This window comes from Euprymna scolopes, chromosome 10, assembly GCF_053919585.1.
Source record: "Euprymna scolopes isolate OS-2025 chromosome 10, ASM5391958v1, whole genome shotgun sequence".
Taxonomy (NCBI): Eukaryota; Metazoa; Mollusca; class Cephalopoda; order Sepiida; family Sepiolidae; genus Euprymna; species Euprymna scolopes.
The window spans coordinates 41,867,029-41,893,585 of record NC_136491.1 but is presented as its reverse complement, the minus strand read 5'-3'; the positions used below and the strand labels follow the sequence as shown (position 1 = coordinate 41,893,585).

Here is a 26,557-nt window from a genome sequence, read left to right as displayed (position 1 = left end):
TAGATTCTCCCAATGCATGGTGCCTTCCATACATCATCATTTTCAGCACCTTCAACTTGTACCCCACGCATTCTTCTCATCCATTTCTTTGTCGATTTGTTCCAAGTGTAAAACTCAGGGACTTCTACGTATTTGAGACCCCTTGCAAAGTCATCCTCATGGCAGAGTTGAAAAAATGGTGTCAAAGTTGTGGCAGGCGGTGGACCTTGGGCTCGTTCCAGAGCAGTATCAGCTGAGAACATGACATTCTGCCCATTTTCAAGATGAACAGAAAGTTGTACAATTGGGGGGAAATGTTCATGGATGGGATGTTCCAATATCCTCCAGGCCGCCTCTGAACTGCCGACATACCTTGCATTCTGGAACTGCTGGATCTCATCCACAATGTGACTTTGTACTTGGCCTTGTTGGTTAGCTGCTCCATCAGTTCTTTGTAGTTCAAACACTGCTTGATCACATCCTTTATTCACGTATTTGAGGACATATTTGATGCTTTGGATCGAGCTGCAAATTTCTACGTTAATGTGAGCGTTGAACTGCTGAAGGAGGACCTTGTTGTACGGAACAATCCACTGGTTTGTTATTTCTTGATTAACATACCGACCATTTCTCTTCATCCTTATTGTACCAGTCTGGCTTCCATCTTCTGGTTTTCTTCGCCTGTACTTGGGGTAAGAGTCTTGGCCTTGCTCGGTACACTGAAGAAATTCTTTTGGGTATTTTTTGGAACATTTGTTGTCAATCGTACATGGACAATTTGGATTAAATGGTCCACAAGGTCCATGCACCATATGTGCCATCACTTTAGCATGAAGATCAGGATCTTCCTCTTTGTCAGGGATCTCTGCAGATATGCAGAGATCCATTTTTTCTGGTAGAAGTTTGTCCTCTGGGGCCTGCCAGGTGAGGATGTGTGCATGCGGCAGTCCTCTTTTTTGATATTCAATACTGTACAGGAAAGCCCTCAACCTGCCAAATCCTCCCTTTTTAATAAATTCAAGTAACTTTTTTAGCTTCTGCCTGAAAACCCTGGCAACAATATCTGGACGATCCTGAGGGTCTTGCCCTTGAAGACAATTTTCTGTAATTTCTGTCCACTTTGGATTTGTTGTGAACGTGATGAAGAGGTCGGCTCGGCCCATTCCCCGAACATATGCCATGGCATCACTTTGACGCTCAAACATGTATCGAGGGCCTCCTGTATAAGTTGCCGGAAGAACAACTCGTTGACCAAACTGTTCTGAATTCCCATCCTCCCTAAGAATTGAATCTCTCAAGTTGCTATAATTGTCAGCTCTCAGGGTCTGTTGCTCACGCCTCAGGAACTGTAAACGTTCTGTTTCAATCTTGCAGTACACATCCACCAGCCATTGTTGAAATAGCCTTCGGTACCAGAGAAAATAGTTTCCAGGCCGAGTCATTAAATGGTACGAATAAAATTGCTGTTGGGTAACTTTTCGCCCATTGGATGCCTTCATGTAGATGTTGTAAAATGGAGAACCATAGGGGTACATTAACGGGTACATTAAAGTATCGTAGAGGGGATGTAGTTCGGAGATCCATTTTAATGTATCATTTCTAAAACGCAAGACAATATCCCGGTTAGCTGTTGGTTCATTCTCCATTAATATTCCAATCTCATACGTTGTTGTTGGAGCATTGAATCGCCGTGGATGCTCTTCTTGCGGCCTTCGGTCTTCCCTTATGACAACTTTATGTTCTACCAAGTGTTCTTCTTCAATCCTCTCCTTTGTTGTTTTCAGCTGACAAATGAAGCTGTTGTTCTCATGTAAAAATTCAGTCAGACTTTGGAGAATGTCTCTATTGAGTCTACTGTCACGTCCCCGATTATGTAGTTCCTCTTCCAGACTATCCAAGAAGTAGACTTGAATAAACTTTGCTGCTTCATCTTCAGGTGGTAAAAGACTCCCAATCTGGTGGCAAACCTGGCCTCGAATTCTAAAAGAAGGATTCCACCCATGTACTGCCACAATTTTGTGACCAAATGATGTCATTGCAAAACAATTGTTATAACTGCGTAGATTTTGCAGAAAATCTTTAGAGATGGGACCATTGCCGGAGAGCAAATCTTGAAGCAACTGAGGCAGTGGTGGAAAGCTATCAAGCACAACTTTGCCAGAAGAACAACAACAACCAGGGGTTTCTCCTTTAAATTTTACAGCTGAGCAATGTTGACATACTTTGTCCATTTTTCCTATATCAGCTGTAGTGAGAGAGTCATTTTTGTTGTAGAGCAATCCTTTTCTATTGCAGTGTTCTATTTCATGGTGTCTCAAAGCAGTCATTCGTTGTCTAGCTGCCTCGTTTTCTGTCAATTGCTGGGGCAAAGTCATACTCTCTCTCCATGCAGCCTCTCGTTGTTGCCCTTGGTATAGGCGAAAGCTTCGTTGGGTTTCCGATTCATTCTGATGTCGTTGAGCCACTCTCAACTGACCTTGTGTACGTCTACTTACCTCATATAATTCATTCGATCGTAATATTGCTTCTCTTTCCAGTGCATATCTTTGCCTTTCTTGAATTTCATCTTGTGATGAATTTAACCGCCTTACAGCATGTCTAGTTCTGTCAGCTTCACGTTGGGTTTCTCTTTCCAAATCTGACAGTCTTGCTCTCCTTTCTCTTTGACGTATCCTGTTAAGTTCTAGACGTCTTTCTCTATCTGAATTGTTTTCATTGGAGCGAACTGCAGCAACTCTTAGTCTATTAGCTTCCAATCTTTCCATTCTTTCTTCCTCACTTTCGTTTCTACTTCGTTTGGGTGGCATAATTTCGGTTTTAAACGGAATTGTTTAACGATATTAATGATTGTAAATTAATTAAGCGTAAAGGAAATGTATACTAACTGAAATGGACGAACTATAAATAATATTTCTGAATAGTACAATTATAAACAATTATATTGTACCTATTTACTATGCCTCCCCACGGGACAGAGTTAGACACCAGGGTCGTTTTTTAACGTGGAGAAAAGGTACAAAAATAAAATTGTCTCAGTCGTGAAGGATTTCTCCTCCACCGAAAGAGAACAAGAAAATGAAGTGCAGCATCTGAAGAACAGATACTACACTTTGATCTTGACCAAAAGGAATGAATAAAAGCGACCTACGTGTGACTCATTACTTCCGGGTGTAAACGTCACAGTCTAAAAGTAATAATTAAAAAAAAAAAGTAAATGTAAAATAAATGTAATACCAACTTAGGTTAACTAAGTAAACAGTACAATTAAAACAGTTCTATTAAAACAAATAATTACTAAGATCTAGGTAATTGTTAGTCTCATTGTTATGGTTTTAAAGAAAAAAATGTGTAAAAAAAGTTCTGCTTTTGTGAGTACGTGTATTTCTTTTAAATTACATAACCTTTTTATTTTATTATTTATATCTCTTTTAAATTTATATATTTTGTTAGTAAACTGGAAGAAATTCAGTTGAATAAAACCTTGTTCGTGTTCTTTACGTTAAACTCATATTTTTATAAAAGGTTCATCCGGTTTAAAGAAAGCACTAAGTTTAAATAAGACTGGAAATAACTAATTCAATATATAAATAGAAAAATGAAATAAATATAAGCTTTAAGTCTTAAGATAGTAATAATCAAAATGTAATAAATTATTTGTAGTTCAAATCTATGATAAGACAGGCTTTCGAAATAGGCTCGACCAGAAAGATTAAATTGGAACGAAATTATAATCTCCGTGCCATTTTCAAAACAACCCCACAAAAGTAACGATATCCTGCAGTTGGTTAAAATGACAACGTTGGTTGTAAGAAAAATGTAAAAGAAAATGCGCTTATCTGTTTATTTTTACCTGTTTTATTTAATTAAAAAAAAATTGGCTATAACTGGAAGAGAGCGTTATGTTTTGGGGGTTGTTTAAAAAATAGAATGGAAATAAAGTTAGTTCCGTTTTAATTGTGTTTAATTGCGGCAAGCGCTAACAAAATCGAAAAATCACTGTTTACATTCGAAATGTTAACTTTTATAGGTTTACAGGTTTGCTGACAAGGCTGGGGGTGTTTAATACAATTATTTTACTAAATTGATTTTTTTCATTTAAAAATAAAATTATTTCTTTTTTAATAAAGTTTTATTTTAAAATATTTGTTTTTGTTTATTTATATAAAATTACGATAGTTGAATTGTATTCTTTCAATAATATTGGCAAGTAAAATATAAAAGATTAAAACGGAACGAAATTGAAATTTCCATTACATTTTCAATACAATCCCAAAACATAAAGCTTTGCTCGCCAATGAATTGTTTTGATAATATACGTAAAGTGAAATAAATCGAATATAAAATTAAATGAAAATATATTAAATGATTAAATGTTAAATAGATTTTGTAAATAGTACAGTTGAAATGATTAGAATATTTCCAATATGTAATAAGGTCGAGGTAATTAGTTAAAGAGATTTAATATAATGTGATATGCAAATGAGCATAAGTCATTCGATATGGGGGTGGTTTGTAGACTAGTATATAAAGAAATTAGGCATAGATTCTTATGTCTCCTATAACAGAAACATCCTAAAATGGGTTCTAATGTTTCTCTACCAGGAGAGATCTACCCTCTTACCTCCTTTATATTTCGTTGATGATGGAGAGCTGTACACACAGACAGAAACACACGAACCCTATTACTTTATAAAAATATAGATATATGGTATATATTCGGCATTTCATCCACTCTAGGATTCCTCAGGCTGAGGAATCCTAGAGTGGATGAAACGCCGAATATTCAGTGTAGCTTAATCGCCATATATATTTTATAAATTACTAATATATATATATATATGTGTATGTATGTAGTGATTTAAAGGTTATGAGGGTTTTTGAAGCATGAAAAACGATGTTACTTTTTGTATTAAATATTTTTATTATTTTTTATATTTCAAGCGGACCTCCGCTCTTGGTCACAAAAAAGTATCAGTATTCTGATTGACAGAAAGAGAAACAAAAATTAGACTCACAATTCTTTTTTTTTTGTCTTCCTTTTGTTTTTTTTGTTTTTTTTGTTCGTTTTTTCGATTTTCTTTTGACAACTTGTGAGCAGCACATTTAGCTTGGGAGGGTTTTTTTTTGTGTAAGGGAACAAAGTTCGAATAATGAATTCAGTTTTTCAATACTTTTTTTTTTTTTTTTTCATCCCCTTTTTCATATCATGCCTGTCGGCATTCGTTTTTGGTTTTCCAAAATAGCTTTTCCGCGGTTTGCCTTTGGCCGATATATTTTTTTCCTTCGGCTTTTCCACATTTGAAAATACATCATAATGCTTAAGGGTTCCAGAGAAGAATGAGACTGGACTTTAGTCGAAATGGGTGAGGGAAGGGGTTTCGCCTCCTGCTTTTTTTCTTTCTTTGTTTCACATCTCTGTCTAAAAACAGAGTCGACGAAATTGTTTTTTTTTCCTTTCTCGTGGCTGATGAAATATTTCTAGCTGGTTAAATCTTCGGTTTCCAAGATCGGATCACAGTGTAATAACTGTTCTGCTGTTGTACTTCACCTTTTCTGTCCTCGGTCAGTGGAAGAGAATTCCTTCAGACTGACTTTTATATTGGGTTTTAAAAGGATAAGGAATTAGTGGATCCTCACTCTGTTTCGATATGCAATTAGATATTTATCCTATCGCTAACAGATAAAGAAAAAAATACTTGATGTTGAGGTAGCCGTTTGTAACAATAAATACTTTTTTATTCAATTAAAAAATTAATGATTTCAAAATGATGTGTGTAGTGCAATCACTATTATCAGTTTAACGTCTATTACCTATTACTATTATCAGAATTTGATTTCCAAACTAAAAATATCTCTAGCCAGGTCATTATTTAACCTTTTTTTTTTTTTTTTTTCAAATCCATGCTTAACGCTTCCTTCTATCTTTCATGTGGTCTTCCCCTACCAACTGACCATGTTAACTTAACTGTTCTACATCTACTAACCCAAGAACTCTCATTCATCCTTTCAATATGACCAGATCAACAGAGTGTCCTGTTCTGCACACATCCCCTGATACTGTTCGTATTTCATTTATAGCAAGATGTGTGTAGGAGGAGAGACTTTATTGAATACACAGTACTGGAGAGTTAATAGACCTATTTTTTTTAATCTTTAATGTAAGATCTTAATATAGAAATAATGTTAGATACCCTGAGATGGTGGGTATTTGTGTTTTCTTGCCACTCTTCTAGAACTCATCATTGGTTTGAGAAGGGATCTCCATTTTACTAATAAATTCGTTTATTTTTCTTCCTATGAGAATTTAGAATTCTAAAACCAACACAACTTCAAGGAATTGTATAAAATAAAAATGCCAGTACTATGTGTTTTTTTTTAAATAAAGAATAAAAACATCACAAAAAAAAATAGTCACTTTTTTTGTCATGTTTTCATTGTGTTTTTTTTTTTAAAATGATTTCATTCTTTGTTTATTAATGTTATCAAGAAATGGTCACTGTTACTTTTTCTTTTAAACCATGACATTTATTTATTTATTTATTTATTTATTTTTTGATAGAAACAGTAGTTGCAAAAAGTTAAATAATTAGTTGTATCACAGTTTTCTTTTAATAAAAATTCCTTTTTTTTATAATGTTTTTATTCTTTGTCTTTTTTTTTTTAAATAGCCACATTTTTCTCTTCTTACAATTTCTTGAAGTTGCACTGGTTTTAGTGTCCTGAATTTTTGTATGAAAAAAATGAACAGAATCTCTTAGTAAAATCAAGTTATCCTCCTCAGACTAATAATGAATTCTAGAAGAGAATCGTTTTTTACCTTCTACATCTACTAACTCAAGAACACTCATCCATTCTTTCAATGTGACCAAACCAACAAAGTATCCTGTTCTGCACACATCTCCGTATACTGTTCAGATTTCATCTATAGGAAGATGTGTGCAGAATGAGAGACTTTGTTGAACACAGTGCTTGAGAGATAATGGACATTTTTCTAATTCTTTGATATACAATCTTGATATAGAAATAACATTAGATACCCTGTGATGGTGGGTATCTATGTTATTTTTACCTCTTTCTTGTCTGTCAAGGTGACACTGTTTTCCGCTCTACCAGGGAGCTGCAAGATGTTCATATATGAAGCAGACAGACCACTATGGTTTTAACTTCGCATTTATATTTGTCTGAATCGATTTTTCTCAAGACAAAGAGTTACTTCCGGCTAGCTTCACATGATAGGCGACTGGTTTACAAAATCTTACGTTGTTTCTGCACTTATGCTAAAACTGCAGCTGAAATGTCACTTCAAATCTTTCTATGTCATAATCAAATTAACCAGTTTTCTTTTTATTTTTCCACTTAGTTTTTGGCAGCACATGATTATCCAAACAATATCACCCAAAAGATGTTGTTATCACCAACAACAAAGGATTTTCTTAAAATCTTTGAGGTATGTTTTTATTTACCCTTTTCTTTGAATTTTCGAGGTGAAACTCCTTTTCAGAAAGGAAATGCATTTGTATTGCGACAAAATGTAAACAATATTTTATATTAAAGGTTAAAAGTACAGGGTTTTTTTTTGTAAAAATAGCATACTTAAATATAATTTTCTTATTAAAGTGATTTCCTCTTTATTTGCATATCTTCTTTCACATGATTTTGCTGTTTGCTTTTTCTTTATTTTCTTATTTGAATACTTTTTTTTATTTTATTAACATGCATTCCTGGCCACTTATTGCATTTGTCGTCGTAAAATTCAGTTGAATATAACCATGGAAAAAGGTCTTTCTGCTTGCGTCGTCTTCATTACATAAGAATACAATTTATTTAACTTCATTACATAGGAATACAATTTATTTAACTTCATTACATCGGAATACAATTTATTTAACTTCATTACATAGGAATACAATTTATTTAGCTTCATTACATAGGAATACAATTTATTTAACTTCATTGCATAGGAATACAATTTATTTAACTTCATTGCATAGGAATACAATTCATTTAACTTCATTGCATAAGAATACAATTTATTTAACTTCATTACATGAGAATACAATTTATTTAACTTCATTACATGAGAATACAATTTATTTAACTTCATTACATGAGAATACAATTTATTTAACTTCATTGCATGAGAATACAATTTATTTAACTTCATTGCATGAGAATACAATTTATTTAACTTCATTACATGAGAATACAATTTATTTAACTTCATTACATGAGAATACAATTTATTTAACTTCATTACATGAGAATACAATTTATTTAACTTCATTACATGAGAATACAATTTATTTAACTTCATTACATGAGAATACAATTTATTTAACTTCATTACATGAGAATACAATTTATTTAACTTCATTACATGAGAATACAATTTATTTAACTTCATTACATGAGAATACAATTTATTTAACTTCATTACATGAGAATACAATTTATTTAACTTCATTACATGAGAATACAATTTATTTAACTTCATTACATGAGAATACAATTTATTTAACTTCATTACATGAGAATACAATTTATTTAACTTCATTACATGAGAATACAATTTATTTAACTTCATTACATGAGAATACAATTTATTTAACTTCATTACATGAGAATACAATTTATTTAACTTCATTACATGAGAATACAATTTATTTAACTTCATTACATGAGAATACAATTTATTTAACTTCATTACATGAGAATACAATTTATTTAACTTCATTACATGAGAATACAATTTATTTAACTTCATTACATGAGAATACAATTTATTTAACTTCATTACATGAGAATACAATTTATTTAACTTCATTACATGAGAATACAATTTATTTAACTTCATTACATGAGAATACAATTTATTTAACTTCATTACATGAGAATACAATTTATTTAACTTCATTACATGAGAATACAATTTATTTAACTTCATTACATGAGAATACAATTTATTTAACTTCATTACATGAGAATACAATTTATTTAACTTCATTACATGAGAATACAATTTATTTAACTTCATTACATGAGAATACAATTTATTTAACTTCATTACATGAGAATACAATTTATTTAACTTCATTACATGAGAATACAATTTATTTAACTTCATTACATGAGAATACAATTTATTTAACTTCATTACATGAGAATACAATTTATTTAACTTCATTACATGAGAATACAATTTATTTAACTTCATTACATGAGAATACAATTTATTTAACTTCATTACATGAGAATACAATTTATTTAACTTCATTACATGAGAATACAATTTATTTAACTTCATTACATAAGAATACAATTTATTTAACTTCATTACATAAGAATACAATTTATTTAACTGAACATTTTTCAACCTAATTTTGTCTCATGGATAAAATTATTCAACTGAACAGATTTGATATTTTCTGCAGACCCTGAGGCTTACAAACTTTGGAAACTATCGTACCAAATTTTTACTTACTATTTGTCTATCATTAAGCATTTAAACTCAGACAAATTTGAAGCCCTTTATCTAAACATTTCTGCTACGGTTGCTGATGTTATTGAGGGTTGTTCTGAGTTCGAACATACCATTGAACTACTAAAATCTGTTTACAGCAACCCTCCCAACGTTATTCACGCATTTATTTTTTTAGATAGAACATATCTCTACAATAATTGTATTGTTCGTGCTATATCTGAATGATTTAAATGCAAAAGTTTTTTTTTTTTTCATTTATCACAACTGCGAGGTACCTTCAATAAGTTTCCAGACTTTTTTTCGTATGGACACTTTTATTGATAGTACACACATGAAACTCTATTCTCCTTTGAAGTAATCTCCTCCAGCTGTAATGCACTTGTTGTGCCATTCTAAAAACTTCTGGAAGGCTCTGTGGAAGTTCTCTTGTGTAAGTGTGTCAATGATCCTCATCACAACCGCTTTCATCTCTCCAATTGTCTCATAACAACAACCTCTAAGGTTTTCCTTGAGCTTAGGGAATAACCAAAAGTCACAGAGAGCAAGGTCTGGACTATAGGGAGGATGAGGAACTGTTTTGATGCCCATCTTGGTCAAGTAGTCTGTGACAAGAATGGAGTTGTGGACTAATGCGTTGTCCTAGTGGAAATACCACTGACCCGGTTTGAAGAATGCTGGCCTTTTCCGATGGAATCTCTCCTGAACTCCCTTAAAATCTAGTGCATATAGATTATGTCTGTGTTGTCAAAAAAGGGATCATTGTAAGTTTCTAGGTCTTGGAGAGCAAGCATGTTTTCACTGGGAACTCTGCCTCTGGGTCATAACAGTAAACCCAACTTTCATTGCAGGTCACCAGCACATCAAGAATTGCGGGATCTGAATTGATCAGCTCGATCATCTCCCTGCTGTCATAACGTCTTTCTTTCTGATCTTCTCTGAGCACCTTTGACAAACTTCATGTAAATCTTCAGTTCCTCACAAATAATTGTGTGTACAATTCTCACACTGACATCGAACTGTGCACTTATTGTCTCTATAGACACACGACAGTTCTTATCCATGAAATTCTTTATTTGGTCAATCAACTCTAGTGTTCTGACTTCCATACTCCTCCTACATCACCCATCATCCATCACAGATTCCCTGTCTTCCTTGAATCTCTTATGCCACTGAAAAACTAATGCTCAATTCATGTAAGATGGTGCAAAAGCAATCTGAAACATTTCATATGTTTCTGTGGCATTTTTTCCAAGTTTAAAACAGACTTTTATTGAATATTGTTCTTCTAAAGTATCCTAACGTCCGGATTGCATTTTTGAAATTCACCAGCTGTGATGATCAGGCTTTAGTAGGGTGTATTCCAATTACTGCTGTAGCTGTTCATTTGAACCTGCAATCATAAAAATTGGTCACTAATGTCTGAATGAATCCTATTTTCCTGGAGATAGGCACAAATGAGCGCCAATCCATATAAAGGCCGGTAAAGGTCGGTTTGTGATAAACAAAAGAACTTTTACTACGTTCAATCAAAACGTCCCAAAAAGGCAAGCAACCCTCATTCTCTTTCTCCATAGTAAATGATAAGAGATAATGATAATGTGTGGAGAGAATTTTCGCTTCACTTTCAGAAGCAAAGTTTGCAAAAGTGTCATTGGCGTATCAAAAATATATTGAAGGCTTCAATATATTACTAAATAGTACCGACTTATAGAAACCCACAAAAAAATCCGTTAATGCAAGACTTAGGGACTTCCCATTTGAACTCCCATATATCATGAATAAGCATATGGTGGCGAGAAGGAACCAGACAAACAATATGTATTTACAATTTAAATGATTGATTTCTCAATCGTTTATTTAGTAAAAAGTAAAAATAAACAAAGTGTTCAAAGTTCGTAAGAATGATGCGTGCGAGAGTGGATTTAATGTCGGGAAGGAATCCGACGGAGCCGATAATTATACCATGCTGTAGATTTGCTGTAACTCTGGGCGACTAACTTTTTGTCGCGACGGCTAGTGTTTTTATAGTGGTGTCGCTATTTTAATTGTGTTTGTTTATTGTGTCTTAATGCATTGTAGGGAATCGTCTGTTTGGTGTATGTATGCGTATGTTGTACCAATTTAAAGCTGAAAAAGTTGTGAATGTAACCTAGTGGTGTTGAATTGTTGCAATGTTTTGTGTAATACTTATTTGCATTAATATGCTGTCTAAGTTGTGTTTACTGCGATGCTTGTGTTTTAGATTTTGGTTTTCTCTTTTGTTGTGAGCCTTATCTGGCGGTTTTCTTGGTTGAAGTGATGTGCGAGCTATTCTATTGATGTGTGTATGTGAGAGAATGGGCTTTGAAATTGTTGTGTGTATTTATTGAGTTCATTTGTATTGCATCGACGAACATCTTTGTCTTAGCGTCGCCATTATTGACTGTCGCAGCTGCTGCTGCTTTTCTGGTTTATCATGTAAATATAGGGGGATATGCGAATATAACACACACACACACACACATATATATATATGTTGTCTACATAACGCCCAAAGTTAAGCAACAATGAGGTTGGCCAGTACCAGATGGGTGATCATTTTTGTGATTGCCAGGTGTCGTATATGTTGAAAACAATTCCTGCCTCCAGTATCATGCTTTGATTGTACATAATGTTATCCATGCTGAATTCTACTGATTTAGTACAGATCAACATGAGTCCAACAAACATATTTCTGGGAAAAGGTGGTGGTGGGGGGGTTTAGATTGCCATTATAAACTGAGTTGACACAAATACCAATTGGAACAGGACGTTTGTAAAAAAAGCTGGAAACATCAAATGAACACATAAAGTTGTTCGCAGAACTAGGTTGCAACTTATGTAAATATTCAACCAATCTATTTCGTTTTTTTTTTCTCATATATCCATGAGTATTTGCTCTTTTGTGAAAATTTAATTCATCTTTTGTATTTCTGTGTTATACCAACGATCAACTCCTGATGAGTTTGTTGGCAAAAGAGTCCCTAGAGTTTTTTTTTCATGCATTATGTTTAAAGCATCATTATTATGTTTATTTCGAATTATAAATGAAATGATTGTGAAAGAATTTTATTGGATGTAAAAAGTTTACAAAATTTACAATTTTTTTTTATTAGAATTTAAGAATTTTAACGCCAGTATTTTGTATTTAACACTTTAAAAGCTTTTAAATTTCTAAATAGTTTGTTTCTGTTTAAATTTTTTATGCTATGACATTTTTGTAGTTTTAGAACTGTGTTAAAGAAAAAAACAACAAAAAAATGATTTGGTTTTCTTCCGATTCAAAAGCTATCCTTGTACCACACATTTTTTTTTGTACTAGGTCATTTATTTAAAAATAGAATATTGTAAATTTGTAATTCACACACAAAAAAAACAAGCAAATAAATAAAAAAAAAATGATTTAGTTTTTCTCTTGTTCAAAAACTATACAAGTACCACACATTTTTTTTTTTTTGCACTGTCATTTATTTGAAAATAGAATGTTGTTAAATTGTAAATTTGTAATTCATAAAACAATACAAAACAAAAATTTGTTTCAAATCCATTTATAGAAAAGAGATTTTATTTTCACAAAATAAATTACAGGAAAATTTATTAACATGCTATTTCCTGATTACTTTTTTTCAGATTAACTCCACCTTAAAAATTTTTATGTCACATTGCTGGGTGTCAAATAATAACATGATCACCTAACTTCATTTTTTTTAAATGAGCTAATTGAATGCCTTATTTGTGAAGTGTTATTAAAATGTGAATAGTTTGTTGTTAAACTTATTAATAAATGAAAAACAAAATTTGATTTCGTCGGCAAAACATTTGCTTGTAGCCAGTAAAGTTAGAAGTTTTAAAGATGACCTGCGAATGACCATTAGCCATAAATGAACACCCAAAAAGGGAGAAAAATTGTAGAAACCTAACCATACATGTCTAAGTATTTAAATTTAATTCTTAAAAACTGTTAGGACGATAACATGGTCAAAGGGAAATAACTCTTTTCTGTAAAGGCATCGTTGCCCCCCCCCGCTTTAACTCTGAAATAAGTTATGTTTCAACAACATTTCACATACGAGCGGCATCTTGAGACAAGAACAGAGACATTGCATGCCATATGAAATCAATGATAATAGACTTAAGAACCTTTTCTTGCTTACAAATAACATACTTAATTCATACAGTTAAACCATTACAACTGACAACGAAGAGTTTCAAACTTTTTTAAATAAAAAAAAAAGGAAAAAGTGTCTATTTCTGCTGAAGTACTTAAACAAATCCTTGCACACCAGCAAGAACAATAAAAAAAACCCAACCAAATTTAATAAGAACATTGACATAAAAATTTTAGTTCCAAGACACCACTAATTCAGTTTATGTTGATCTTTCAAATGCAATATCGAAATTTAACTGTGACCCTGAAAATGGATGTACTTTCAATTCATGGTTTTCGCTATGGAAAGACACTTTTCGCCATGAATTTCTCAACAAAGATAATGATTGAAAAAAAAAAAAAACACTTACAAATCTAGAAGCTAGGCACAAAAGAAAATGAATGTAGCAATACATACGGACGATAAAACGCTTTGGATAATCACAGATTTCAAAGGGGGTTCTGCTAAAATCGTCATATTTTAAAAACCAAAGCACTTTAAGTCCTCATAATACCACTGTTTTGTTCGGAAATGAATATACTTTCAAATGAATTAATAAATAATAATGTACATTATATATTTTAAGAGTTTTAAACAAATAAAGTGATAAAAATGTTAAAATTATAAAACAGCGTTTTCAGTAAAGTTTTGTAATGACCCCCCTCCCTGATTTGTAAATGCTCGTAGCACGTTTATATTAAGAATTTTGTCATGAAATTTAGAAACTAATCAGAATAGAAGTAATTTTTAATAGTTTGGGGTGTCTGAAATACTTTTGACCACTTGTTTTTTTTGTTGTGTTTAAAAATAGACTTCAACATGACAAGTATTGATATTTTGAAAACCATTTTCTTTGGACACCCACTGTTAAATAAATCAATCTTTTTACTGTTTTTATCCATTAAAAATATAATTGCATGTTGTTTTCTCTTGTAGTAGCTAGCAATTTAAAATTGTTCCTATTTAAAAAAAAAAAAAAACTATCTGTAGCAGAAACAATACTATTAGCGATAGCATGGTTGTAAACATGTTGCAGAGGCGAGTGACCGATGATTAACCCAATCAACCGTGCAACTAAAATGTTAGGCACAAGACAAAGGAAGACAACAGCAAAGACAAAGAAGAATAACAAACACAAAGATTTCAGTTAAAAAAAAATGGTAGGAATCATCCTTTTTATTGACAACCAAAAATGTGAGCTCATCAGGCAAAAAAAAATAAAAATAAAATAAAGATAGATGATCAGGAGCTGGAAGGTAGGTGTCAGCAGGCTGCTGAGCTGGATGTCAGTGGGCTCCAGGAGGTGAGCGTCAGTGGGCTGCTGAGCAGGACATCAGTGGGTACTGGAAGATGAGCGTCAGTGGGCACTGGAATTAGTAACTGGACATTAGCAGGCTCTAGAGTGTGTAGCCTAGTGTCAACTGGCACTGGAAGGGGTAGCTTGACTGCTATTGGAATGGGTAACTGAATGTTGACAGGCTCCGGAGTGGTAGCCTGATGTTGACTGGCACTAGAAGGTTGCAGGAGGCATAGTGGGCTGGAAGGCTGCAGGAGACACCAAGGGCTGGAAGGCTGCAGGAAGCGCTATGGGCTGCTGGAAGGAGCTGGAGGAGTAAGCAGGTGTCTCAGAGTGCAGGCAGTAAAGGTAGTGGAACTTTCGGAAGGTTAGTCCTGAAAAGGGCTGTTTGTGAAAAACTTTCTGAGTGAGTTTGAAGAACTGCTGCTGAGAGCTTTGACTGGGTGCATCAAAGTTGACTCCTCACTCCCCCACTCTAAGCCTGGAATAGCAGCAAACACACTATATTCATGGAAGAGTATTGTTACAACAAGTGCCGCTCTTAAAAAAAACAACAAATGAATAGAATTAAATTCTCACCGAATCAATCACAATAGTTTCAGATTTAAATTTATCATGTTTATGTTTGATTTAGCTCGGAATCAAAGTCTCTTCTATTTTGTTTAATGAAAAAAAAAGGTTAAATTTAGGTTTCTTTCTTTTCAGTTCAAAATAGGAGAAGGGGATATTGCTATTTTTAGCACAAGGTCAGTAGTTCCATTTGTCTGTGAGAATGTTTACAAATAAAAATGGCCGGCGTATTAAAAATATGCACCTTGACATAAGTGCACTACGACAAGGCCCTCTCCCTAGATAATTGATCATTATCAATATATATGACGTACTTCTCTGCGAAAGTAACCTTCCTTCCTAAATTTGTCTGCCTGGTTGGAATGGTGGGTGCTTTTGGATTTGACACTGACTCTGCAGGTTGTGATCATGTGATTATTGGGTCAAGTGAGACTTCTGGATGTGTGGAGATTTCTCAAGACGAGCTGGGTTTACTCTGTCAGTCAAGATGGTGTCTGTCCGGTTCCCTTATTCAATGGTAAGATGTTTCTCCAAGCGTGTTAGGATTCTAAAGGGACTCTGGTATGTTGGTGTCAGAGGTTTCTTTACAGTCATTTTGGATGAAAATAGACTAATGGAATAGTTGTCTGAAACATCATATAACAACTATAAAAGATGAGGATAATAGTTTGCAAAATTAATAAAATATTCAAATTACTCATCTCAAAGAATTCCAATAATTAAATAATTATAATTATTATTTTATTTTTTTGTGAATTAGTCCACTGGGCAAATTATTCCTTGTAATATATAATAATTAATACAAAATTGAGTCTATAATAATGTATACGCAATCTGCATAAATTAAAAGATCATGTGTAAGCGTATTGTATGACTGGGCAACGCCGGGCTGCCAGCTAGTTTTATATATGAGGTAAAGTCAAGGATTAAAAAACATGCAGCAATTTTTCTATTTCTTTTGTTATTTCTCTTTTTATTTAATCAAATTAATGAAAAAAAAAAACAGAAAGACAAACAGATGCATGGTACTTAATTATGCAAAGAATGAAGAAAGAAAAATCTATGACATCAATTTTTATGATATGATCACATGAGTATTAACTTTTTTTTTTTTTTTTTTTACGTAGGAGTTACCACTTATCAAGGCCCAGAGGATAAGGGTTAATTACTTAAGAGGAATGGCTCATCAAGAACTTGTTTATGTTGGACTTGAAGACGACCAAATTGTAGTCAGCTGGAAAGCAGGCAAATGGAAGAGAGTTCCTCAGGCATGCAGTTCTAAGAAAGAAGCTTTGTTCATGGAATCTACGTTTAGGTTAAGGCACAGATAAAGAGTGGGGGAAATTATTGATAGTGTTTTCAGCTAGACAAGTGTTTCTCGTGAAAGTTTGGGGAGGTGGGGACCATTGATTGGAGCTCAGATGAGCACTTGCCATGAAAATAACGATAAAGCAGAGACAGGCTCGAAACGTCTCTTCTGTGAGAAAGAGGTTGCAAGGAAGAGAAAAGGACATCTCCTACGAGGCTACAAAGTCTACTCTGAACTCTGTCAAGACAGGATAATAATAGTATTAATAATTTTGATTCACTATGATTTTGTAAACTGTTTCTATGTTAGTACATTTTTTTACAGACCTTTCTACTAAATTTAAATTTCTGTTAATGATAATTTTATTTATAAACTGGTTCACACAACTCATATTTTAATCTGAAGACGGCAGTATTACCAAAATGTAAATTACATGAGCTAATAAAGACTTTTTGTTTTAAGCGTTTGAATTTGAGATGGGGATTGCTTATTCATATTATTTGGATTATTCAGACTACTGTACTCATCTTGAGTGTTATTTGCACAATGTTTCGGTCGATGTAACCTTCGACCTTCTTCAGGAGTACCTTGTCGAACTCTGCCATCCGCACAGAATTTTGAATAGATCCTTTTATTTAATTCAAGAAGGTTGGAGGTTACGCCAGGCGAAATAATGTGCAAATAACACTCAAGATGAGAAAAGTAGTCCAAAGAATCCAAATGATATGAAGACTTTTTTTTTTTTTTTAACTATTTGAATATTTTTTTATTTCTATATATTTAATATTATATAGGAATAGCCAAAATATAAAAGAAATGTAATTTTCTTGCTTTTTTTTTTCTTTAAACTTTAAATGTTTTTATTTTTTTTTGTTTTTTTCAAATTTGTTTTGTGATGATATTTGGCATAGTAAAACGTTAATCTTTAAACGTTAGTATTTTTTTTTTTTTTTTAGTTTATTGTGAAGACAATTGAATACAAGTACAAAGTTCCAGATAAATATGAAGAGGAAATACCTAAATATCTTCGTATGATTGGCTACCCATTTACCATTAGCCGCAGTTCCATGGTTGCTGTTGGTAGCCCACATACCTGGCCATCTGTACTGGCTGCACTCGCTTGGCTTGTGCACCTTATCAATGTGAGTCTATTTTCTTTCTTTTTTTTTTTTTTTTTTTTAATCATAAATTTTTTAAAAATCCTAATTTAAAAAATATATATAATAACTAGCAGGGTCATCTGGTGTTGCCCAGAGCAATAAAAAAAAACTAAATGGAAGATTTGAAATTTTTAAATGGCATTGAATCCCCCCTTCCTTTTTCTCTATAATAAGTGAACAAAAAGAAACTTAAGAGGCCTTCAAAGTGCTGCAAGTGGCAAATAAAATGAAGAATGCCCCCAGAGCACTGCTAAAACTAAGTTTTTCCTGTCGCCTTTCTTTGTAGAGAAATGACAATAGTTCAGAAACGATAAATCTGTAGTTAGCATCTTTCAATTTGAAAAAAAATACTGACTCATTTCCTGGGCTGTATTAATACATGATAGCACTAAAAGTTTAATTTATAAAACTCACTATTTCTGTCTGTCTGTCTTCATATTTTCAAACTCTATCTCTGCTGAAACTAAAAGTCTCAGAATGGCACTAAGGACCTGAAATGATTGGATTTTTTATGGACCATTCTTTTATGGGTATTTAGCCAGTTAAAATAGTTATTAAGAGGTAAAAAATGGGGTCAAAATTGAAAAAAATCGTTATACATTTTGTACATTCATCTTAGTTTATCACGGTACAGTGGTAATGTCACCAGCTTTGAAAGCTATAGTTTGCTTTCAGTTTCGATTCTAGCTGATGGCACCCAAATACTTTTTATTTTTTACTTTTGAAATCATGACTCTATAATAATATATACAAAATCTGTACAAATGAAAATATCATATTTAAGTGCATTTTACAACCGGGCAAAGCTCTCTTTGTCAAACTGGAAAAATTGGAACACTTGCTTACCACTTATTCTCACACGGCCAGATTGGGTTGCTCTTGTTTGGAAAGTTGAAGGTACAGATTTGAGAGCATGTCTAACTATTATTTCCAACTGCCTACATACAAGCCCTAACTTTTAGTAGCGGTTGCTCTATCATCAGTTGCTAATATCAGGATAACTGTAGTGCCATGTTATGCATGGAAAGAAACCTTGCACTTATCTCTGATGGGCTTTTCCGAGGCCACAATCCCATAGATAGAGACATAACTAATGGTCTATTTGTGTGAGCATACAGGCATTAAACAAACCTCCACATTTACCCAGCCCACTCTTTGCTAAAACTCAATTAACAATTATATGAAACTAGCCTGGGTGCCCGGCATTACCCGGGGGTTTGGAGGTGTGTGTTGAGCAAAAAAAAGTAGTAGGCAGACAGGCTCGAAACCGTAGTGCGAAGGAGGAAAAAAAAAGTGACACTTTAATTGTTGCGCCCATCGCCAACTGGAAATGACATAGGTTTAAATTAAGGCTAGAAAATCGAAAAGAGGCGATTACTTTTGAAAATATCAGCAAAAAAGCGACCTCTTCCTGTATAAAAGTGCCTAGTTGAGGATAAAGGAAAAGGAATTAATGTTTTTGACCAATTTTTCAATATTTGTTGTCCGTACCATGATTGTATGAAGAATTTCGTTATGAAATTTGGAAACCAATCAGAAGAGGTGTTAATCTTAATACTGTCAAGTGTCCGAAATATTTTTGACCATTTCTTTTTTTTGTTGTGTTAAAAATAAGACTTTAATATGACGAGTATCGAACATTTTGAAAAAAAATTTAATCGGACACCTACTAGTAAATAAATCATTCTTTTTACTATCTTTATCAATTAGAAGTATTATTTTATGTTGAGTAGGACCGCGGTAATTGATAATAATTTAAAAGGACCTACCCGAAAAAAATGTTTATTTTTCGAGTTTGGTCAAATTAAGTTAGTATTAGTAGCAGCAGCAGCACTACAGCAGTTGTAGTATTAGTCATAGCACAGTATAAACAACATGCGTTCTTTAATTTTTATTCACGAACGAATTAAGAAAAGCATGAAAATATGAATATAAATGGTCTGATGTGTTTAATTAGAGAATGTTATCAGAATAACATTAGTTTAGAATTATTCGGTTTTCAGAATGTATAATAACAACAATCCCAACCAATTCGGCATTATGAATCCATTATAATTTCTCACATTTCTGGTCAAATTTAAAAACATGGTTAAAAAACAAAGTAAACTTTTGTAGATATATAGCTTGCATGCACTTTTATTCGTTGCATTAGTTTTGAACAGCGAATTAAAACAATGTTTTACTGCGAACAGCCACAAATGTTTTTTTTTCAAAATCAAAAGATGTATGAAAATCTCGTTTGTATTACTATACACATAGATTCGAAAAAGTTGTCAAAAAATAAATATATAACAAATAAATGTTATCAAAGGCAAGATAAGTTACTTTTCTACCTAACTGGATATGTTTTTAGTGTTTATATTTAATGTAACATGTTTATTCAGCTCGAAAAACATAGTTTACCGATGTATTCGAAAATTTAAAATGGCGGCCGACTCTCTCTTTGAGGCGGTAAGTTTGGGAAAATGGGTTATAAATAAAAAAAAAATAGACAAAATACTGTTAGAAACTCGCTCAATATATGTTACCGTAGCATAGGTGGATATATATTCGGCGGGTTTTTAACAGTATTTTATCTAGTTTTTTTATTTTTAACTCATTTTCCCAAACTTACCGTGTGAAAGAGATAGTCGGTCGCCATTTTTAACTTTCCAATACATCGGTAAGCACTGTATGGTTTTTGAGCTGAATAAACATGTTACATTAAATAAAAACATGCTTTGCATAACATTTATTTGTTATAATTTTATTTTTTTATTTTTTATTTTTTTGGACAACGTTTTTGACCTCTGGCAAGTAATACAAACGCACAAATAGTGTTGACTGTTGAGCATTTCCAGAGAACAAGACAAATGTCAGTTGACACTTGAATATTTGAAGTCTTGGTAACGACTTAAAAATAAATAGTAAAACAAAATACTGTTAGCAACCCACCTACTAAAGTTATGTGTGGCAAGTCTCCTCCTAAAACACTCTTTAACCCTAACAATAACACTAAGTTCGAGTGGCAACCCCCCCAACAAAATACCTCTGTAAGCCACATACAAGCGTCTAAAACAAACAAAAAATAGATCTTTCCTTAAAGAAAAATGCACATAAAAAATAAATTGGTTAACTGCCCTAAAATGCTGGAAATGGTGAATTATTTTACATTACATTTTTGTGAAACTAACCGCCCCCCCCTCTAATATTGTTTTTGTTTCTGTCAAGTCTTCAGTATGTTCACACATAATTTTCCTTAGCCCTACAATTAATTCAAAGTCCGAATGGCAACCCTCCCCATATTCTCATTGCATAGAAACCCCCTTAAAACCACACATAATTGTCTTAAAAAAAAAATAAAACAAAAAGCATACAGGATTTATCTCCCATAAAAAAAAAACAGTTAACTGCCCTAAAACGCTAGAATGACCTGTAATGGGGAATTATTTTACATTAAATTCTAAAAGAATTTGTTTATCTTTCATTAAAGTTTTTCATAGCATTTCATACATAATTGCCTAAAAAGGTAGAATCACATTTTGGAGGGGTGGTCAGAAGGGGTTGGGTGGAGTTAAACAGAAGGTGTTAATCTACAATAATACCAAAGAAATATTGCAATATATTCATTTTTAAATGGTCCTATGTTTAGATTTAAGTTTTTTGTACGTAAAGCACATTACAATTCAACTTTGAGTTCTCCAACTTCTTTTCTGTACATGGCATTTTTAAGGAATTGCAGCATATTTATGCACATTTACTGCAGATTATTTGGAAACCATGGACTTTTGGATATTTTCAGTTGCATATTCTGATTCCTTATACAAAAATACACTTATACGGTAAATCTCATTGCTTAGTCTTGTGTTTTAACAAAGATATGACATTTTTACTGAAAAAGTAGTGTAAAAAATGTGACAAAACGCATATGGTCTTAAAGAGGGGAAAATATCCAAACGTGTGAGGCACAAAAATAGTCATAACTTCCTTAATTTTAATCAGACTTTTAAAATTTAAAAAGATTCTTTCTTAGCTCATCAAGCTCTTTCTATGCATACCAATATTGAAATACTTTAAGCTATTTCAATTTTTTCATGTGTATTGCTACTTTTAACTAGAGAGAACAATCTAGAATCAGATGAGCAGACTTTCATGTGCTTTAGACTTGCAACACAACATTAGTTACTTATAATTATTTTTTGTATTATTTGGACTATTGTTTTCATCTTAAATTTTTTTTTCACAACATTTTGGCCAAAGTAACCTCCGACCATCTTCAGGTGCACTCACATTGGATGTTATTGGTGAATGATGAAAAGTGTTTGGTTTTTTTTATTTCCCCAACAAACATAGCCATTAGAAATTCATTTTTTGTATTATTTGGATTGTTTGGACTATTGTTCTCATCTTGGTTGTTTTTTTTCACAACGTTTCGGTCGAAGTAACCTCCAACTGTATTCAGGTGCATTCGCACTTGATGTTATTGGTGAATGGTGAAAAATGTTTTTTTTTGTTTTTTTTTTTTCCCCAATGAACATAGGTGTTACTATTCAAAACGCGAATAGCACCAAGTCTATTTCTTATATTTCCTCAACTATTTTTCTTCAACCCAGGATTGTATCATGCTCGACCAAGTTTCTGACAGTACAAATGCAGCACTCTTTAAATACTAATATCCAAGTACACATACTTGGTGATTTTAATGTCCACCACAATAATTGTCTCTGTTTCTTAAACTATGCAGATACAGTTGTTAGCGGTGTGTATAGTTTCTCTATATCGCATTCCCTTCCATAGACTTCCGATTTTCCTGACCCATCTCCCAGATCAGGAAGATCAAGCTTCGCTTGTTAATCTATTCTTGACTACCCTACCTAAGGCTTGTGTGACAAATGCCCATAGCCCAATCTGTTGTATTGGGAGACATCACCCTTAACCCCAAGCTGACAAGCCATTGCTCAAAATGGCTAAGTACTTTAAAAAGATTGATTGAGAATCCATCAGAGACCACAACAGAGATGCTCCATGGAGTAATAGCTTTTCTCTCCCTGCTAAACAGTATGTAAATGAGGCAACTGAATGGATTAAAGCAGGCATTGAAGCACATATCCCCTCATCGAAATTTTGTCTCCTTGGTTCATTTAAATCTGTGCAACTGCCATTATGAAAAAACAAAAAAGCATTCCATCAATATGATTAGCAATACCACACCATTTTTTTCTTTACATCAAATAAACTGAAATCAGGTATTATTGAAAAAAGCATAAAAAAAGAAATATTATCTTTAGTTTTCTAAAATTGGTCCATCAGAACTGGAGTTATGACCATTCAAAGTATTAAAAAATGCATGGTTCACTGGACATTTTGCCTCAAGTCAGTCCTATTCAAATGCATGAAATTTTGAACATATAATACCATGATTGTTCAGTTGGCATTATTTACGATCACCTCACTTAGTAACTTGCATACTAATTAGCATATTTCAGGTTAATTTTAACAGTTTTAAGTAGAAACATCATAAAAACAGCCAACAAAAATGTAAGGAAGGTTTTAACTGGAATACAAACATACATAGACAAATAACTACTTTTCTGATGTCATCCATTTTTCAAAGAAATATAGCAATATTGATAGCTTATTAATAATAGCAATCCTACACCATTTTTTCTTTAGATTGAATAAACTCAAATTAAGCATTATTGAAAAGAGCATACAAAAACAAAGAAATAATATCTTTAGTTTTTTAAAATCGGTCGATTAGAACTGGAGTTATGACCATTCAAAGTATCAAAAAATGTGTGGTTCACTGGACATTTTGCCTTAAGTTAGTCCTATTCAAATGCATATAAGCTTGTGACTGAAAATTGTAGGAAATTTGCACAATTTACACACTAATCCATCTTTAAAAAGCTGTATTTTTAGATCTTTTTAAGATATGATGAAATTTTGGACATATTATTATAACACTATGAAGGGTCAGATGGTTGTATTTACGACCATCTCACTTGGTAACTTACGGACTTATTAGCATACTAATTAGCATATTTCAGTTTCATTTTAATGGCTTTAAGTAGAAATATCATAAAAACAGCTAAGAAAGATGTAAGTAAGGCTTTATTATCATATGAAGTATTATTCTGATGGACATTATCATTTGTTATTATCACATCATGAAAAATTCAAGATGGCGACCAGGAAATTGACTCTCCTTGGTTCATTTCAATATGTGCAACTGTTAATATGAAAAAATAGAAAGCATTATATGAATATGACTGCCATAAGTTAGATTCAAATAGGCAAAATCTTATAGATGTTAGAAATCATTGTAAGAATGAAATAGCTGCAGCCAAGAGAAGGTATACCAAAGTTACCAGAAAATCCTTTGAGTCCTAGAAATTAGGAACTTACGACTCCTGAAAAATTTATAATAGTAAAATGAATCCTGGACAATCAACAATTCTCCTACTATCTAACAACCATGATGTCGCCTGCCCGGCAACCAAGAAGGCTGAATTGCTTGCCTGGCGGTTCGTATCTAACTCCATTGCCACTTAGCTAGCTCCTATTCTTTCCAAACTCTACAACAAATGCCTTGCTGAATCGTTTTCCTGATAGCTGGAAAATTGCCTCTGTAGTACCACTACTTAAGAATTCTGATGAAAGAACTAACCTCCTCAATTATTTCCCTTTGCTAAAATCTTTGTGTACTTCACACTTTATAAATGTTAAACTTTTTTTTACTAACAGTATAGATTTATACAAGCTCGTTTTACTGCAGATATTCTAATGATCATCACCATACACCATGCACTGGACAAGGCAGGGGAAGCTAGGGCAAAGGTCTGGCACAAAGCTCTCATGAAAATTAAATCATACGGTATTAGTGGATTAATACTTAATATAATCAGATCCTCCTTAAACAAAAGAAAAATCCAGTTTCTTTTTTTTTTTTTTTTTTTTTTTTTTTTACACAGTGATCACCACTTATCAAGGCCCGGACGCCACTCAGGGATAAGGGTTATTGCAAGTACATTACGTTAGTGTGGAGATTTGATGAAGTGTTTAATTAAGGGGGCGGTTCATTAGGAATTTGTTAACATTGGACTTGAAGACATCCAAGTTGTAGTCCGGAGGGAAGCAGGCAGACGGAACAGAGTTCCACAGGCGTGCAGTTCTAAGAAAGAAGCTTTGTTCATGGAATCCGCGTTTTGATTTAGGCACAGATATAGAGTGGGAGAAATTTTTCACAGTGGATTCAGCTAGACGGGTGTTTTTCGTGAAAGATTGGCGAGGGGAGACCAGAGATTGGAGTTCAGACGAGCACCTTGTTCTTCATGGTTGTGCACCCAAACACTAACAACTTGAAATTAATGTGGGAGTTCCCCAGAAGTTGATCTCTGGACTTTATCATTCCTGATAAAATTCTCTGAGATGGATAGATTTGCTTATAACACTACGTTTTATACCAAACATGTGAAAAACAAAGGAAGTTTCATGGGAATATCAATCGCATCTATACCACCAGCAGGGAAAAGGATGATGCTTTGATGTTTGCAGTTCTTGCAGGGATGTGTTGGTCTCCTCCTGTATACAGCACCAAGTATTTCCAAATGGTCACCCATCTGGTACTGGCCAAGTTCAATGTTGCTAAACATTAGTGATATAATGAGAACCGGTATGTCAACACCATTATGCTGAAAGTGAACTAAGTGTAATGCCTTAAAAAACAAAAAAATACTAACTTTGTTTTGTTTTTTTTTGCTTGCAGACTGGTCTGACCCTGAATGAAGAGATAGACAAATTAATTTTCTCTGTAGATTTTAATGGTACATCTCAAACTAAGGTAAATATTTAAATGTTTGAGACAGAAAGCATTGTTAATGTTTACTACTTGGTTTTGTTTTTGTAAAGAAAGTATTTTATACACGGTGGAACGATAAAATTGTCACCCTAAAGAAAACAACACTACAGCTTTGTTTTAAAACTTTTATTGAAAAAATCAATTCAGATAACTTGATTATGTAGTAGAGCTGACATCTATTCAATGTAGCCGCCTCCAGCCTCAATCACTGCTTTGATATGGGTCCGGAACTGGAAGCATGCATTTTCCACAGTCATCGGCAGGAGTTGGTGAATACTCAGTGGATGGCAGCGATCAGACTGGTTTTGGTGTTGTGGGAGGTCATGTTGGTGATGTTCTCAATGTATGACCAAATGAAGTAGTCCAGCTGGTCCAGGTCGGGAGGAAAAGAGGGACAGTGAGAGAAGGGTACAAATTCTGAAGACAAGTTTGAGTTTATTTGGACTTGTGGGCTGCCACAGAGTTCTGCTTCCACATCCAGAGTCTGCCAGCGGCCACTTAATTGCACCAGGGGATCACCACACTCTTCAGCACATTCAGGTACACTTTGGTGTTAACTTTAAAGCTGGCTTTGAAGATGTGAGATGGTATGCTGTGACCCCCACTTGAAACCACACTAAAGACCATAACTGTGGCTTAAAACTTTGTTTTCATCATACTGAACACATCCCTGTTATTCATGGCAATCCAGCGATGCAATTTGAGGGTGCTGACAATGGTCCTGTTGCCATAATTTGGATTGGTAGGGAGTATGA

The 26,557-nt window shown here is 33.3% G+C and overlaps 1 protein-coding gene across 1 annotated transcript in view; it reads left to right on the top strand.

The window, feature by feature from the left end:
- Nucleotides 1-26,557, top strand: part of LOC145285937 (kinetochore protein NDC80 homolog) — a 151,103-nt gene that overhangs the window by 59,403 nt on the left and 65,143 nt on the right. The window contains exons 4-6 of the mRNA XM_080134443.1: nt 7,340-7,426; nt 17,759-17,944; nt 25,710-25,784. Coding sequence (XP_079990569.1) covers nt 7,340-7,426; nt 17,759-17,944; nt 25,710-25,784 — 348 coding nt within the window. The remainder of the gene's footprint in view (nt 1-7,339; nt 7,427-17,758; nt 17,945-25,709; nt 25,785-26,557) is intronic.